The sequence below is a fragment of the Miscanthus floridulus genome, chromosome 15 (genome assembly GCF_019320115.1).
Source record: "Miscanthus floridulus cultivar M001 chromosome 15, ASM1932011v1, whole genome shotgun sequence".
NCBI classification, from domain to species: Eukaryota; Viridiplantae; Streptophyta; class Magnoliopsida; order Poales; family Poaceae; genus Miscanthus; species Miscanthus floridulus.
In genome coordinates, this window is record NC_089594.1 from 4,219,012 (window position 1) to 4,232,028 (window position 13,017).

A 13,017-nucleotide genomic window follows, 5' to 3' on the forward strand; every position below is an offset into this window, starting at 1 on the left:
ATAGGGCAACATAATCCCTAATCTAATTACACGGCCTCTTGGGCCCAGGTCACGGCGTAGGGTCTCCAACATCGGCGGACGGCGGAGGAGGGACAACCTCCTCTTCGAATAGCCCAGCCAGCGCCGCGCCGGGACCCTCCGCTGCCTCCATCAGCTTCGTCACTGCCTCGTCGGCCTCCTCGTCATCATCAGGCAGGACGTAGCCGTCGCTGATGGCTTGGAGGTCAACGCCAACGTAGTGCGAGGCAATGACGGCCAGTGCGCGCTTGACGCCCGTATGCAGCGCCCCTCGGAGTCGCTCGCGCATTTGGCCGCTCAACTCAACCAAGCGGCTCCCGAGAGAGCTTCCTGACTAGACCCCCTCGACTTCCAGGGCCTCGCAGGCAGTACGGGAGGCGCTCTTTAGCGCATCATGCTCCTCGATCTCGGTTTCAAGCACCGCCTGCACTGCGGCGGAGGCCTCGGCTGCCTGGGTGACCTCTCTCTCCAGCTCTGCACCAAACGCAACGGAACAAGGTTGAGCGCAAAAAGTACAAGCCAGAGCAAGGGCGGAAGTCTACGGAACTCACCCTCGGCCTTCTGCCCCCAGCGTCGGGCCTCGACCTGAGAGGCCTCGGCCCTCTCCTTCAGGTGCTGGGCCTCGACCCGAGCTACCTCAGCCGCCCTAGAAGCCTCTCCCGCCAGCTCTGCATCGCACCAAGGAGTTAGGGACCAAACACAAGAAAAACGAATTGAATAAAGGGAACGAGGCTCACCTTCTACCTTTCCCCTCCAGATCACAGCCTCGGTCTGGGAGGCCTCAGCCACCATAAGGGCCTCATCCAGGGCGCCTTTCGTCAGCTGGTGCGTGCTTTGCTCCGCCCCCAGCTGCCCGGAAAGGACCTTGCCCAAGGCTGTGGCTTCTCCAGCCCAGGACCTGAAGGCGTCCCGCTCACCGGCCTCGCGGGTCAGCTCCTCCTCCAACTCCTTGACCCACGCCGCTAGAGGGGCGACCTGCTCCCGGGCTATGACCACCTCGACCTTCGCATCGGCACAACGAAGGTGGAGGTCCTTCACCTCTGCGCTCCGCGCCGACAGGAGCTCGTTGGCGCCGGCAAGAAGCCCCTTTTGCCGCTGAAGCTGGTCCCAGACGTCCCTCTCCTGCTAGAGAAAGACCGACTTCCCGAGAGACCGGGTCTCGAGCTCCTAGGGGAAACAGAACAGGGGTCAATCCCTACAAAGAAAACTCAGAAGAGGACCACCGCGTGAGGAAAGAAATTGCGAACCTGGGCGACTCCGGGCAGTTCGTCGGCCACCACGGACAGCGCCGTCCGAAGTGACCGCTCCGCCAGCTGGCGGTATTGCTCGAACGTGTCCCAGCGCCCGCCCTCGGCCGCGTCCTCGAGGGCAAACAGAGGCTCCGCCTCAGGGTCGCCCTGGCTCTGCCACAGCACACGTGGGTGGTCCCACCCGCGGGGCTCGGGTCATACCCGCGCGAGGGCCGAGCTTCCCTCGCCTGGGGTCAGAACCGGCTGTTCCACGGCACCGGCCACCTCGCCGTCGGCCATCTCCCGCGCCCGGGAAACATCGTCGGAGGAAATCGGAAGGACCTCTACTTCCCGGGCGCTCTCCTGCAACAACGGCGGGCCTTGAACCAGGGGTGCCACCAAGGCTTCCACCGCCTTCATCTCCACTTCCTGGGCCGACGGCCTCGCCACCACTACGCCGGCCTCGGTGGTCCCAGCGGCTCCGGCCCCCGCCATCGTGGCCTCGATGGGCGCGGGGGCTTCGACCTCCGCTGCTGCGGCCTCCTCGGTTGCCTCGGCCTCGGAGACCCTGCGGGCCTCAACCTCGGTGGCCTCGGCAACCGAGGACACCCCGACCACATCCGACTCTCGGCCCTCGCCTTCGTGGGGCGGAGGCGCCCCCTCCCCCGTCGGTGTCGGGGTAGCCTCGACAGCCCCTCCTTGGGAAACCGACTCCGTCAGGCTGGCTCTCGCTGACGCCGCGCCGCATCGCATGGCGGCTTGTGCCCCCGCCACCCAATGGGCGGTGGAGCCAGGGGTCACCTTGAGCGCCTTAAGCGGCGCCAAAGAAGGCACCTCCGCAGGTCGTTTCCGGCTAAGAACATAATGCTTACAGGGTCAGCACAAGACGAAGGAACGAACAAAAAACGCTGTGGCGCCACCTAAAGTACGCTTACCTCGACCGGGGCACCAACCGCTTCGGCACGGCGACCCTCGTTAGCAAAGGCGGCGACGGCGGCTGAAGCACGACCTCCGTATCCGTCGGCGCCGGTCGGTCCTCGACGGACCCCGGCGCCCCCTCGGTGCTCTGCGGGAGCAGCTGCGTCAGCTCCGCCGCCACTTGCACCACCGCTGCCATCGAGCCCACCGAGCTGACGGCACGCTTGCCCAATACTCGCTCCTCGGGCGTGTCGGTCTCAGCCCCGAGGCGGGCAATCGCCGACCCCGAGGCGGCTCCTCCTCCTCCTAGGAGCGCCGGACTACTTGCCGATGCCTCGGGCGCCGTCTCCTCAACATCAGGGAGATGGTCCAGGGGACCCCGCCCCCTCTCGCCCTCGTCATCTCCGCCCAAGGCGTCCGTCGATAGCGACGGCGACGGGGACTCCTCCAGCGGGAGGCCGTCCTTCCTTTGCTGCCGACGACGTGCATCTAGCTTCTCGCACGCAAGAATCTGCTTCTTGAGCTTGGCCGCCTTGGCGTCTTTCCGTTTTTTCTGCGCCTTGGCGTGCGCCCGATTGATCGCCCACCACCTCGCGTCCCCGGGAACGGGCGGCGGGGAGGCTCGCACGTCCCTCATCCCCTGCAGGAACGGCGAACACGCATAAGGGAACGAGAAATAATGAGAAACGGGGAGGGCTCGGGGGATGCAACGGCGCGTGACTTACCAGCGAGAGATACCCTCGCGACGGACGCATCGCGAGGGTGGTCAGATCACCGCTCCGTGGCTTCGCCTCCACCGTCTCCCTCACCCGGCGAAGAATTTCCTTGTCAGAAAGGGCGGAGGCGGACAGCCGGATGCCCGCGATCGACTCGTCCGGCCTCATCTCGAACAGGCGCCGCCGCCGAGCCATCAGCGGCAGCACCCTCCGGCTGTGGAAAGCGGCCACGACCACAGCCACAGTAAGGTGGTGGTCCTGCAGCCTCTGCAGCCCCTCTAGGAGCGGCTGCAGCTTGGGCTGATCCTCCCTCGGGACGCCATACTTCCACCGCTCTGGGCAGCCCCCCACAATCCGTCCAGTGTAGGGGGGAAGTCCGCCGTCGTCGTTGCGAAGATAGAACCAGCTCGTGTACCATCGACGGTTGGATGTCGTGAGCTGGGCCAGGATATAGAGGTGCTGACGATCCTGGCGCACTTGGAGAGTGCAGCCGCCGGCCCTCACCGCCTTCCTCATGCCCGACGTGCCCGCCGGCTTGGTGGTATGCCCCGCTCGGAAGAGATGGAGCCACAACTCCCAGTGGGGAGCAATCCCCAAATACCCCTCGCAGACAGCGACGAAGATAGCCGCTTGCGCGATAGAATTGGGGTTGAAGTTGTGGAGCTCCACGCCATAGTAGTGCGGGAGCGCCCGCATGAATCGGTCCGTAGGGACGCCGAGGCCGCGCTCGTGAAAGGACACGAAGCTCACGACGTAACCGTCGCGAGGCCTCAGCTCTGGCTCGCTCGACGGAGCGATCCACTCCGGCCTGTTGGGGTCGGTCACCCGGCGAAGGAGCCCGCCGTCGACGAGCGACTGAAGCATCTCCACAGTGACGTCGGATGGATCCCAAGGATCCACCTCGATGACAACAATGTCGCCCGCCATGAGTGCGGTGGAGGGCTCGACTACGGCGGTGAGTCTCTCTCTCTCTCCCTCTGCCTCGCCTCTTTCCTTTCTTCCTCCCGGGGCTCTCTGCTCTGGCGATGGCTCAAACACGGCAAAGCTAATACGGGCAAGGTAAGGTGGGGAGGAGCAAGGCTCGTTGCGTATTTATACAGGGTGAAAGCGAAACGGGCAGGCGACGAAATCAGGGAAGTTTCCCTCAGATCCGGCACAATTAATCCTGATCCAATTTTACTGCCCGTGTGTCCACCTTTTCCTCATTAATCGCGGGAACAGTTACGTCCCATCCACTGACGCCACGTCATGACCGACCGCAGCAGCAGCAGACGTCGTTCCGCCTCCCCCAGGAAGTCGCCTAAAAAGGCGCGCCGGCCATTGTCGAATCGATGGGGGAAATATCCCCCCACCCTATTCCTTTCAGGTGAAGGAACCGGGTGCCGAGCCCATTACGGTCCAGGGGTTCGAGGGCTGGGCCCCTAAGGGTTTCGACAGCCGCCCTATGACAACAGAGTCAGGGGCAACCGCGGGCGAGCCCGTACATGGCCGAGACTCAAGCAAGCGAAACGCTTGGGATGCCCAAAGTCGCGCCCGAGACCAGCAGGGAGTTCTCCAAATGGGATTCCACCGTAGGGAGGCGCCGAGCCCCCGGGGCCTATCGAACGGCCCTAGGACCCAATAGAGAAGCCCTCTGGTACTTTTGGAGTGCGTCTCTGGACCGCTAGCCGACCCTTATCGAATGGGGCACGGGCCTCCACTCGGACTTACCCGATAGCAGCTCACCGGAAGTGTCACCGCTCGTGCCCACCGAGGGTAGCTTGGCATATTCCACCCTTCCTTCCGAACGAAAAGGAAGCGCGAGGGTCGTATAAAAAAGCCAGGGGGAACCTTTGATGGACCTCCCCGCAGAGGCTAAGGGGCTCTCCCTGCAACTTTGCTGAGACCCAGCGACCCAGGTTCGCACTCGAGGGAGCTCGGCAAACAAACCCCTCCCTCCGAACGAAAAGGTTGCACGAGGGTCGTACAAAAAGCCAGGAGAACTCCTGACGGCCCTCTTGCTCCGGGCAGAGGCTACGGAGCTCTTCCTGCAGATATGCCGAGGCCCTGCGACCCAGGCTCGCCCTCGAGGGGTTCTCAGCAAACAAACCCCCACACGCGAGGGGCGTATAAAAAGCCAGGAGAGCACCTGACGGCCCTCTCGCTCCGTGTAGAGGCTAAGGTGCTCTTCCTGCAAGCTTGCCGAGACCCAACGACCCAGGTTCGCATATGAGTGGGCTTGGCAAACAACCCCCCCATCCAAACGAAAAGGATGCGCGAGGGCTGAACAAAAAAGTCAGGGGGACCCCTGACCGCCCTCTCGCTCTGTGCGGCGGCTCGGGGGCTCCTTCTGCACCCCAGACAAGGACAAGCGACCCAAGCCCACACTCATGGATTCGGAAAAAAGCAACAAAAAGGGCGCCGAGCCCGTTACAGTCCAGGGGTTCGAAGGCTGGACCACCGAGGGTTCCGACAGCCACCCCAGGACAACAGAGTCAGGAACAGCTATGGGCGAGCCCGTACATGGCCATGGCCCGAGCAAGCGATCGCTCGGGATGCCCTAAGTCGTGTCCGAGACCAGCAGGGAGTTCTCTGAATGGGATCCCACCGTAGGGAGGCGCCGAGCCCCCGGGGCCAATCGAACGGCCCTGGGACCCAATAGAGAAGCCCTCTGGTACTTTTGGAGTGCATCTCTAGACTGCTAGCCGACCCTTATCGAATGGGGCACGGGCCTCCACTCGGACTTACCCGATAGCAGCTCACCGGAAGTGTCACTGCTCGTGCCCACCGATGGTAGCCTGGCATATTCCACCCCTCCTTCCGAACGAAAATGAAGTGCGAGGGTCGTATAAAAAAGCTAGGGGGAACCCCTGACGGACCTCCCCGCAGAGGCTAAGGGGCTCTCCCTGCAACTTTGCCGAGACCCAGCGACCTAGGTTCGCACTCGAGGGGGCTCGGCAAACAAACCCCTCCTTCCGAACGAAAAGGTTGCGCGAGGGTCGTACAAAAAGCCAGGGGAACTCCTGACGGCCCTCTTACTCCGGGCAGAGGCAAGGGAGCTCTTCCTGTAGATATGCTGAGGCCCCGTGACCCAGGCTCGCACCCGAGGGGGTCTCAGCAAACAAACCCTCACGCGCGAGAGGCGTATAAAAAGCCAGGAGAGCACCTGACGGCCCTCTCGCTCCATGCAGAGGCTAGGGGGCTCTTCCTGCAAGTTTGCCGAGACCCTGCGACCCGAACTCGCATCCACGGGCCCGGCAAGCACGATAAGACTCCTTGCTCAATGGAGAAAAAATCCCCTGGAGGAGTAAACCCACTCCTCTAGGGCCTCGGGGGCTACACCCGGCGGGTGCGCTCGCGCGCACCCACCAGAACCACCAAGTACAAAACACGATCCCGACAGGAGCTGTCGCGAACCAAGTCTCATCAAAACCTCAGGAGAGTGCCCGCACTCCTCCCGAGGCTCGGGGGCTACTGTCGGATACCACAAGAGGGGGTACCCTAAGCAAGAACAAAAAATATCGCTTAAACCTTGCAAAACTCAAAGCCAAAAAGACTACCGCAAGGTCTCAGCAGAATTCTCCGATTCGCCCGAGGCCTTGCGCCGAGGCCTCATGCGAAAGGCCAAAAGCGCCCCGCCGAGGCCCTCTCGCCGAGGCCCCTCGCCGAGACCCTCTCGCCGAGGCCTCGCCCCGAAAGGCCTCGGACGGGATGCCAATTCTCCGATTCGCTCGAGGCCGGGCTCGGCAAACATACTCGTAACCTCCGTCCCGACCGAACTCCTCTGGCAAAGCGTCACGTCTGGATTAATGCGCCCAACCACTCTAGCAAACGTCAGCCGCACGCAGGCACAGTAGTCCGGGCGCAGCAGGGGTTACCTGCCACTGTGTTCACCACTGTGCTCCCTACTGACACCCATACCGCCCTTTGCTACCTAACCCCTGCGCCAAGGACAAAGCAGCATGGAAGGTCAAGTCCATGACCCTGTAGTCTCAGAAACCGCAGGAGAGCCCAGCTGCTCGTTCTCTGCCTCGTCCGAGACCCCCCGGCAGGGCCTCGGACGTACTGTTCCTTCTCCGCCTCGGCCGAGGCCGGGCTCGTCCCGCATCCTCGTCGTCTCCGCCTCAACTGCCCCTCTGGCGGGCCGTCCCATCCGTGTAAGTACCCCTGGTTACACCTATGTCAGCCACGATTGGCAGGGTATGGCAACAGGGGCGATGGGACGGCGGTCAAATCTCCTTTTTACCATTCCCTACTGACGGAGCAGGAACTATCGCGCCCGGCGGACGCCCATTCCGCACCTTTCCACCAGAACCGGGTACGACACAGACCACCGAGACCCCCGCGTCGCACACAGGTCACCTCCAAGGCCTCGGCGAAACAGCCCTCGGCGAAACAGGCCTCGACAAAGAAGGCATCGGCACGATCAGCTCCAGCACCCGCTAGGCCTCGGCACTCCACCAGCACAAGAGTCCACCAGAGCATGGCATGTCACCTACAGTGGAGGCCATGCTGACTAGACGTCAACAAGGACTCCTATGACTTCAACAGCCTCGGGCATGGCCCGCGTGACGCACCAGTGATCAAGTACCAGTTGTCATTCCCAACACTGTGCTGCTACAAGGATAGAGTACTAGATCTTCCTTCTAAGGCTCCAGGTGTAGCTCTCTCATGTACTCCTGGCTCCCTCCTTGTGGCTATAAAAGGAAGCAGCCAGGGCCGTTTCTAGGGATCGAGACCACGCCGGCCCTCACGCGCAAATGCACTCACTCAATTCACGCACGCTCCCACGCTGCCCGAGAGCAACAACTCAAGCAGCCCGCACCGCTCCCACGCCGAGACTTGGGATTAGCTCCCTCTCTCACCCAGCTTGTAACCCCCTACTACAAGCACTTCGGTGCAAGGAATACAAGATCGATCTCTCCGACTGGACGTAGGGCGCCGATTGCCTGAACCAGTATAAACCTTGTGTCTCTTTGCATCACCATCCGGGATTAGGGGCACGCAGTTCACATTTACTGGTTGGTTGAGGACCCCGGTCCGAAACACCGACACTTGTCTTAGTGAATCGAAGCATCTCAAGTTTGACTACATTTATACAAAGAACTACAAAGATTTATGAGTAGAATAGATATACTATGAAAATATAATTAATAAAGAATAAATATAAAGACACTTAGTTGGTATCATAAACATTATTATTTATCATATAAATTTGGTCAAACTTGAGATGTTTTGGCTCTCCAATATTACTAAAATAATTTATAATTTCGGATAGAGCTTGAGTGTTAGATAGATCGTTAAGTCCATTTATAAATTTAATTGGAAATACAAATATTGCACTTATTTTCTACAAATCTAGTCAAATTACGGTATAAAAATTGAAAAACCAACGGTTATTTAGGGACGGAAGGAGTATGTCCGACAGATTGTGTTGTTAAAAAAGTCATACTAGTAAATTTTACCTTTGTTTTCAAACCCGTATTAACAAGATACGGAGGCGTGTTAACACATGTAGAGACACGAGACACGACCACCACCTGTCCACCCCCATTACCACTAACCATCTAAGCAACCGCTTTACTCATGGATTGTGTTTCATCGGTAGAGGCTCGAGCACACAAAAACAGCCCAGTGTCTTAATTTTATCGTAAGACAACTAATGACGACGCCTTGAAATGTGAACCCTAGACAACTCATGTCTTAAATTCAAGCTCGAGGACACGTACTGCTTTTGCTCTCACGCCTTCCATTCCATCAGGAGTTGAGCACTGCATCTTCGGCTGACTGTCGCCTCAAGCTCTTGTGTGCTAGAGGGAGCAGCAAGTCAGGAACCAGAAAAGCAACAGGACAGGATGATCCAGTGCATGCATGGATAATAAACAATACAATCCCAAACCAGGCCTCTCTGCTGTGTGTCTGCTCTGCCCGGAATCCGATGGACCAAGACACAGATTAGCAGCACTAGCTTGGTCACCTGTTCCAACAAGAGTTGTGATCCGAAAGAGCACCCTAACGTTCCCTTCCATGGCTAACCAAAACAATAGCAAGAAAGAACCACATTGCCAATTAGGCAAGCATGAAGTGTAAAGCATGTAGATGGGCATGAACAACTAACAGCAGGCAGTCTCTGCCCAGCATTCTTTCAGTCTTTTCCGAAGCCAATAACACAGTAGCATACTCCCCTCTTATAGACATCTACAACTAGATATCAAATTCCGTGGCAAACATAACCCAATGTGCGGGTGAGGCCTAAGCAACATAGAGTTCTGCCTACTTTTCCTATGTCCAAGACAAAAGAGAGTAACACCGTGGTAATTTTTCTCATACATAGCAATTTACTCAAGAAACATGAACAGTCTTGTCGGATACCATAAAAAGGGGTACCATAAGCAAAAAAACCGAAAGGATTGCTTAAACCTTGCAAATATCAAAGCCAAAGGACAAGCACGAGGTCTCGGCCGATTCTCCAATTCGCCCGAGGTCCGTGCCACAAAGGCCTCGGCTGAAAGGCCAACTCTCCGCCTCGCCGAGGCCCCCTCGCCCGAGGCCCCGCCCCGCAAGGCCTCGAACGGGTTACCGATTCTCCGATTCGCCCGAGGCCCCGCGCATGGAGCCTCAGACGAAGTACCGATTCTCCGACTCGTTCGAGGCCGGCTCGGCAACAACCCCGTCGCCTCCGTCTCGACCGACTTCTCTGACAAAACGTCACGCGTCCAACCACTCCCGCAACGTCAGCCGCGCATCGGCACAGTATAGCAGAATGGCCGACGGGACGGGAGTCACATCGACACCATGCAGTCGAGGACAGGACTGGGCAGAGGTTACCGACCGCTGTGCTCGACACTGTGCCCATGACTGACGCCCGTACTGCACTGTGCTACCTAAACTCCTGCTCTGAGAACAGCGCGGCATGGAGAGTCAGTTCCGGGTCCCTGTAGCCTCGAAATCGGTGTAACAGGACCAACTGCTCATGCTCCGCCTCGCCCGAGACCCCCCGTCAGGGCCTCGGACGTACTGTTCCTGCTCCGCCTCGCCCGAGGCCGGGCTCGTCCCGCATCATCGTCGCCTCCGCCTCAACCGTCCCTCTGGCAGGCTGTCCCATCCGTTTTAATGCGCCTGAACGCACCCGCTACGTCATCCATGACCGACAGGGTACAGCAACAGGGGCGATGGGACAGCGGTCAAATCTCCTTTTTTACCATCCCCTACTGACGGTGAAGGGGTTACCATGCCCTGCGGACACACGCCCTGCACTTTTCCACCTAAGCCGGGTACGACTCCGACCACTGAGGCCCCCGCATCATACACAGGTCACCTTCAGGGCCTCGGCAAAACAGGCCTCGGCGCGATCAGCTACAAACACCCGCAAGGCCTCGGCACTCCACCAAGTCAACAATCCACAAGGCACGGCATGTCACCTACAGTAGAGGCCATGCTGACTAGACGTCAACAAGGACTCCTACGACTTCAACTGCCTCGGGCATGGCCAGCGTGACGCACCAGTAAAGTACCGATTGCCATTCCTAACACCCTGCTGCTACAGGAATAGGCTACAGTGTTAGATCTTCCTTCCTCAGTAAGGCTCCACGTGTCGCTCTCTCATGTACTCCTGGCTCCCTCCTTGCGGCTATAAAAGGAAGCAGCTAGGGCTAGCTCTAGAAAAAAGAAAACGGAGAACACGCGAAAAAACCACGCTCTCACACACGCACAAGCAACACTCGGTAAGATACGCTCCCCCCGCTGCCTGAGAGCAACGTCTCAGGCAGCCCACACCGTCCCACGCAGAGACCTGGGACTAGCTCCCTCTCTCGCCCAGCTTGTAACCCCCTACTACAAGCACTTCGGTGCAAGGAATACAAGATCGATCTCTCAGACTGGACGTAGGGCACCGATTGCCTGAACCAGTATAAACCTTGTGTCTCTTTGCATCACCATCCGGGATTAGGGGCACGCAGTTCAAGTTCACTAGTTGGTTGGGGACCCCCCGGTCCAAAACACCGACAAGTCTTCTTGGGTCGAAACACTCTTGCGGGAAAAAGGGATCAGTCTTTTGGTTTTGCATCCATGTTGCAACCTGGAAAACGATACAAGACATTAAGAACATTTCTCATGTACCCATCCAAAACATTAAGAACATTTCTGGGTTGGCGAATGATATATCGGCAATATGCGTAGGCCTGAGCATCAACAAACAGTTTGGTCGGTCAGAGCCCTAGGTTAGGTTAGGTGCTTGCAAGGGCCACTTTTCAGTTTCAGAAATTGCTAGCAGTCAGGAGGTTGAGAGTTATAGCTACATAAGTAACGAGAGGAATTGACCTTATAGGTGCAGTTTTAAGTGTGTCCTGATGTAAAACTGCACTTTCTAACATTGAAAACATTTTTCTCATCACATTTATATAGTGTAGCGCATAAATGTTTCACAAATTTAGTACCTCGAAGACTCAGGAAATCGACGAATTCTGCTCCAAGAAGTGACCTCCTGTCAATAGAATCTCTGAATTTACGCCTCTGCCCCTTGAGTACCTTAAGGATTCTGCTCCGATCATTTGATATAGCACTAAGATCTAATTCAATACAACATAGGAATGTCAATATATTATTCGCACAAAGATTATTGCCATCAATGACTAGAGGTTACCTTCAGATGTTAGCATCCTCTTCTTGTCATGTAGATCCAAGAATGCGAGCAAACCAAGGATCTGTTTAGAGATCTCTGACAAAGCTTGGGAGTTATGTTGTGGGTACTCTTGCTGATACTCCTCTGCGAGCACCATCAATTGCTCCTGTTGCTCCGCTGCTGTCATGGGAAAGCTCTGTAACAGTGACTCGAACAGTACACGATCGGTGCACTTCAAGGTGGCTTTGGCGATGTTAAAATGTCCTGCAATTCAGTGGAGAAAAGCAATATCATATATCCATTGAACACAGGCTTAAAGTACCAATAGTAAGCACACCCAAACAATCCAAATTGACACTATGCTGACTTTTAAGGATAAAGAATAAACTATAGGTAAATAAATAACTGATAACTATACTACTAGAGCACAAGTTCACTTTCCATGTGATACGTATAAACCTCTCTTACCAAGATAACATGTATGCCTTAATGGTCCTAAACAAAGAAGCAATACAACTTTACTGCCATAGTCCAGCAAGTAGCACAAGTTTTTTTATAAGAAATACAGTCAGGCCAGCATGCTAAAACAATGCAGCAATATTTTGACAAGCAGTCTAGCACATCTCATTCCGCTGAAGGCAAACTGATAACTCAATTCATTGACAACGAAAACTAAATTCTTCTCTGTAATCTCATGTAGCAATCCAGCCATAGTTCAAATGCAAGAACGAACCCTAAATCATATCATACTGCAACCGACCATGCCATGACACCTAGGCTAATTAAGGGCACAAAGACAAGGAAAAACTTGAAAATATGGACTAGTTTTTTTCTTTTTCTTTTAGCAGTACAGCAGAGTGATGATCAACTTCCAGTTCACAAGTGTAGACAAAATTATGAGTAATCAGAACAGGAAAGGTACATTTGCATTGTCACTAGAAGATATACATTGGCAGGTATTCCCTCCATCCCATATTATAAGTCATCATTCCAAGAATCCTACAAAGTCAAATCATCTCAAGTTTGACCAAATTTATATAATAAGGTAATGACATTTATGATGCAAACTAAGTATCATTAGATTCTTCATAAATTATATTTTCATAGTATACCTATTTGATGTCAAAAATCTTTACAATTTTCTCTACAATTTTAGTCAAACTTAAACAAAACGCAGCAATTTTCATAGTATGCCTTAATGATCCTAAACAAAGAAGCCATACAGCTTTACTGTTATAATAGTCCAGCAAGTAGCACAGGTTTTTTTTATAAGAAATACAGTCAAGCCAGCGTCCTAGAACAATGCAGCAATATTTTGACAAGCAGTCTAGCACATCTCATGGTGCTGAAGCCAAACTGATAGCTCAAGTCATTGACAACGAAAACTAAATTCTTCTTTGTAATGTCATGTATCAAAACCATAGTTCAAATGCAACAACCTACCTCAAATCATCATACCACAACAAAAGAGTGAGGGAGGGAGGGCCTTCAGTACCAGCGAGTGCGCGGCGCGCAAAGTAGGCTTGCTTGAGCGGCT

At 55.7% G+C, this 13,017-nt stretch overlaps 1 protein-coding gene across 1 annotated transcript; it reads right to left on the reverse strand.

The window, feature by feature from the left end:
- Window positions 1-352: 352 nt before the first annotated feature.
- Window positions 353-3,397, reverse strand: LOC136506855 (uncharacterized). The gene is made up of 7 exons (XM_066501762.1): window positions 2,891-3,397; window positions 2,183-2,805; window positions 1,509-2,100; window positions 1,266-1,421; window positions 756-1,140; window positions 570-686; window positions 353-492 (listed from the first exon to the last, which is right to left on the reverse strand). Exons 1-7 carry the CDS (start codon window positions 3,395-3,397, stop codon window positions 353-355), a joined length of 2,520 nt encoding a protein of 839 aa, XP_066357859.1.
- Window positions 3,398-13,017: the final 9,620 nt, after the last annotated feature.

Excerpts from the sequence above, each read along its gene's own strand:
- LOC136506855 (XM_066501762.1), bottom strand. The coding sequence starts at position 3,397 with ATGAGGAAGGCGGTGAGGGCCGGCGGCTGCACTCTCCAAGTGCGCCAG. Across the intron at positions 2,806-2,890 it reads CGCGAGGGTATCTCTCGCTG|GGGATGAGGGACGTGCGAGC; the intron begins GTAAGTCACGCG and ends CCGTTCCTGCAG. Across the intron at positions 1,141-1,265 it reads AACTGCCCGGAGTCGCCCAG|GAGAGGGACGTCTGGGACCA; the intron begins GTTCGCAATTTC and ends TTTCTCTAGCAG.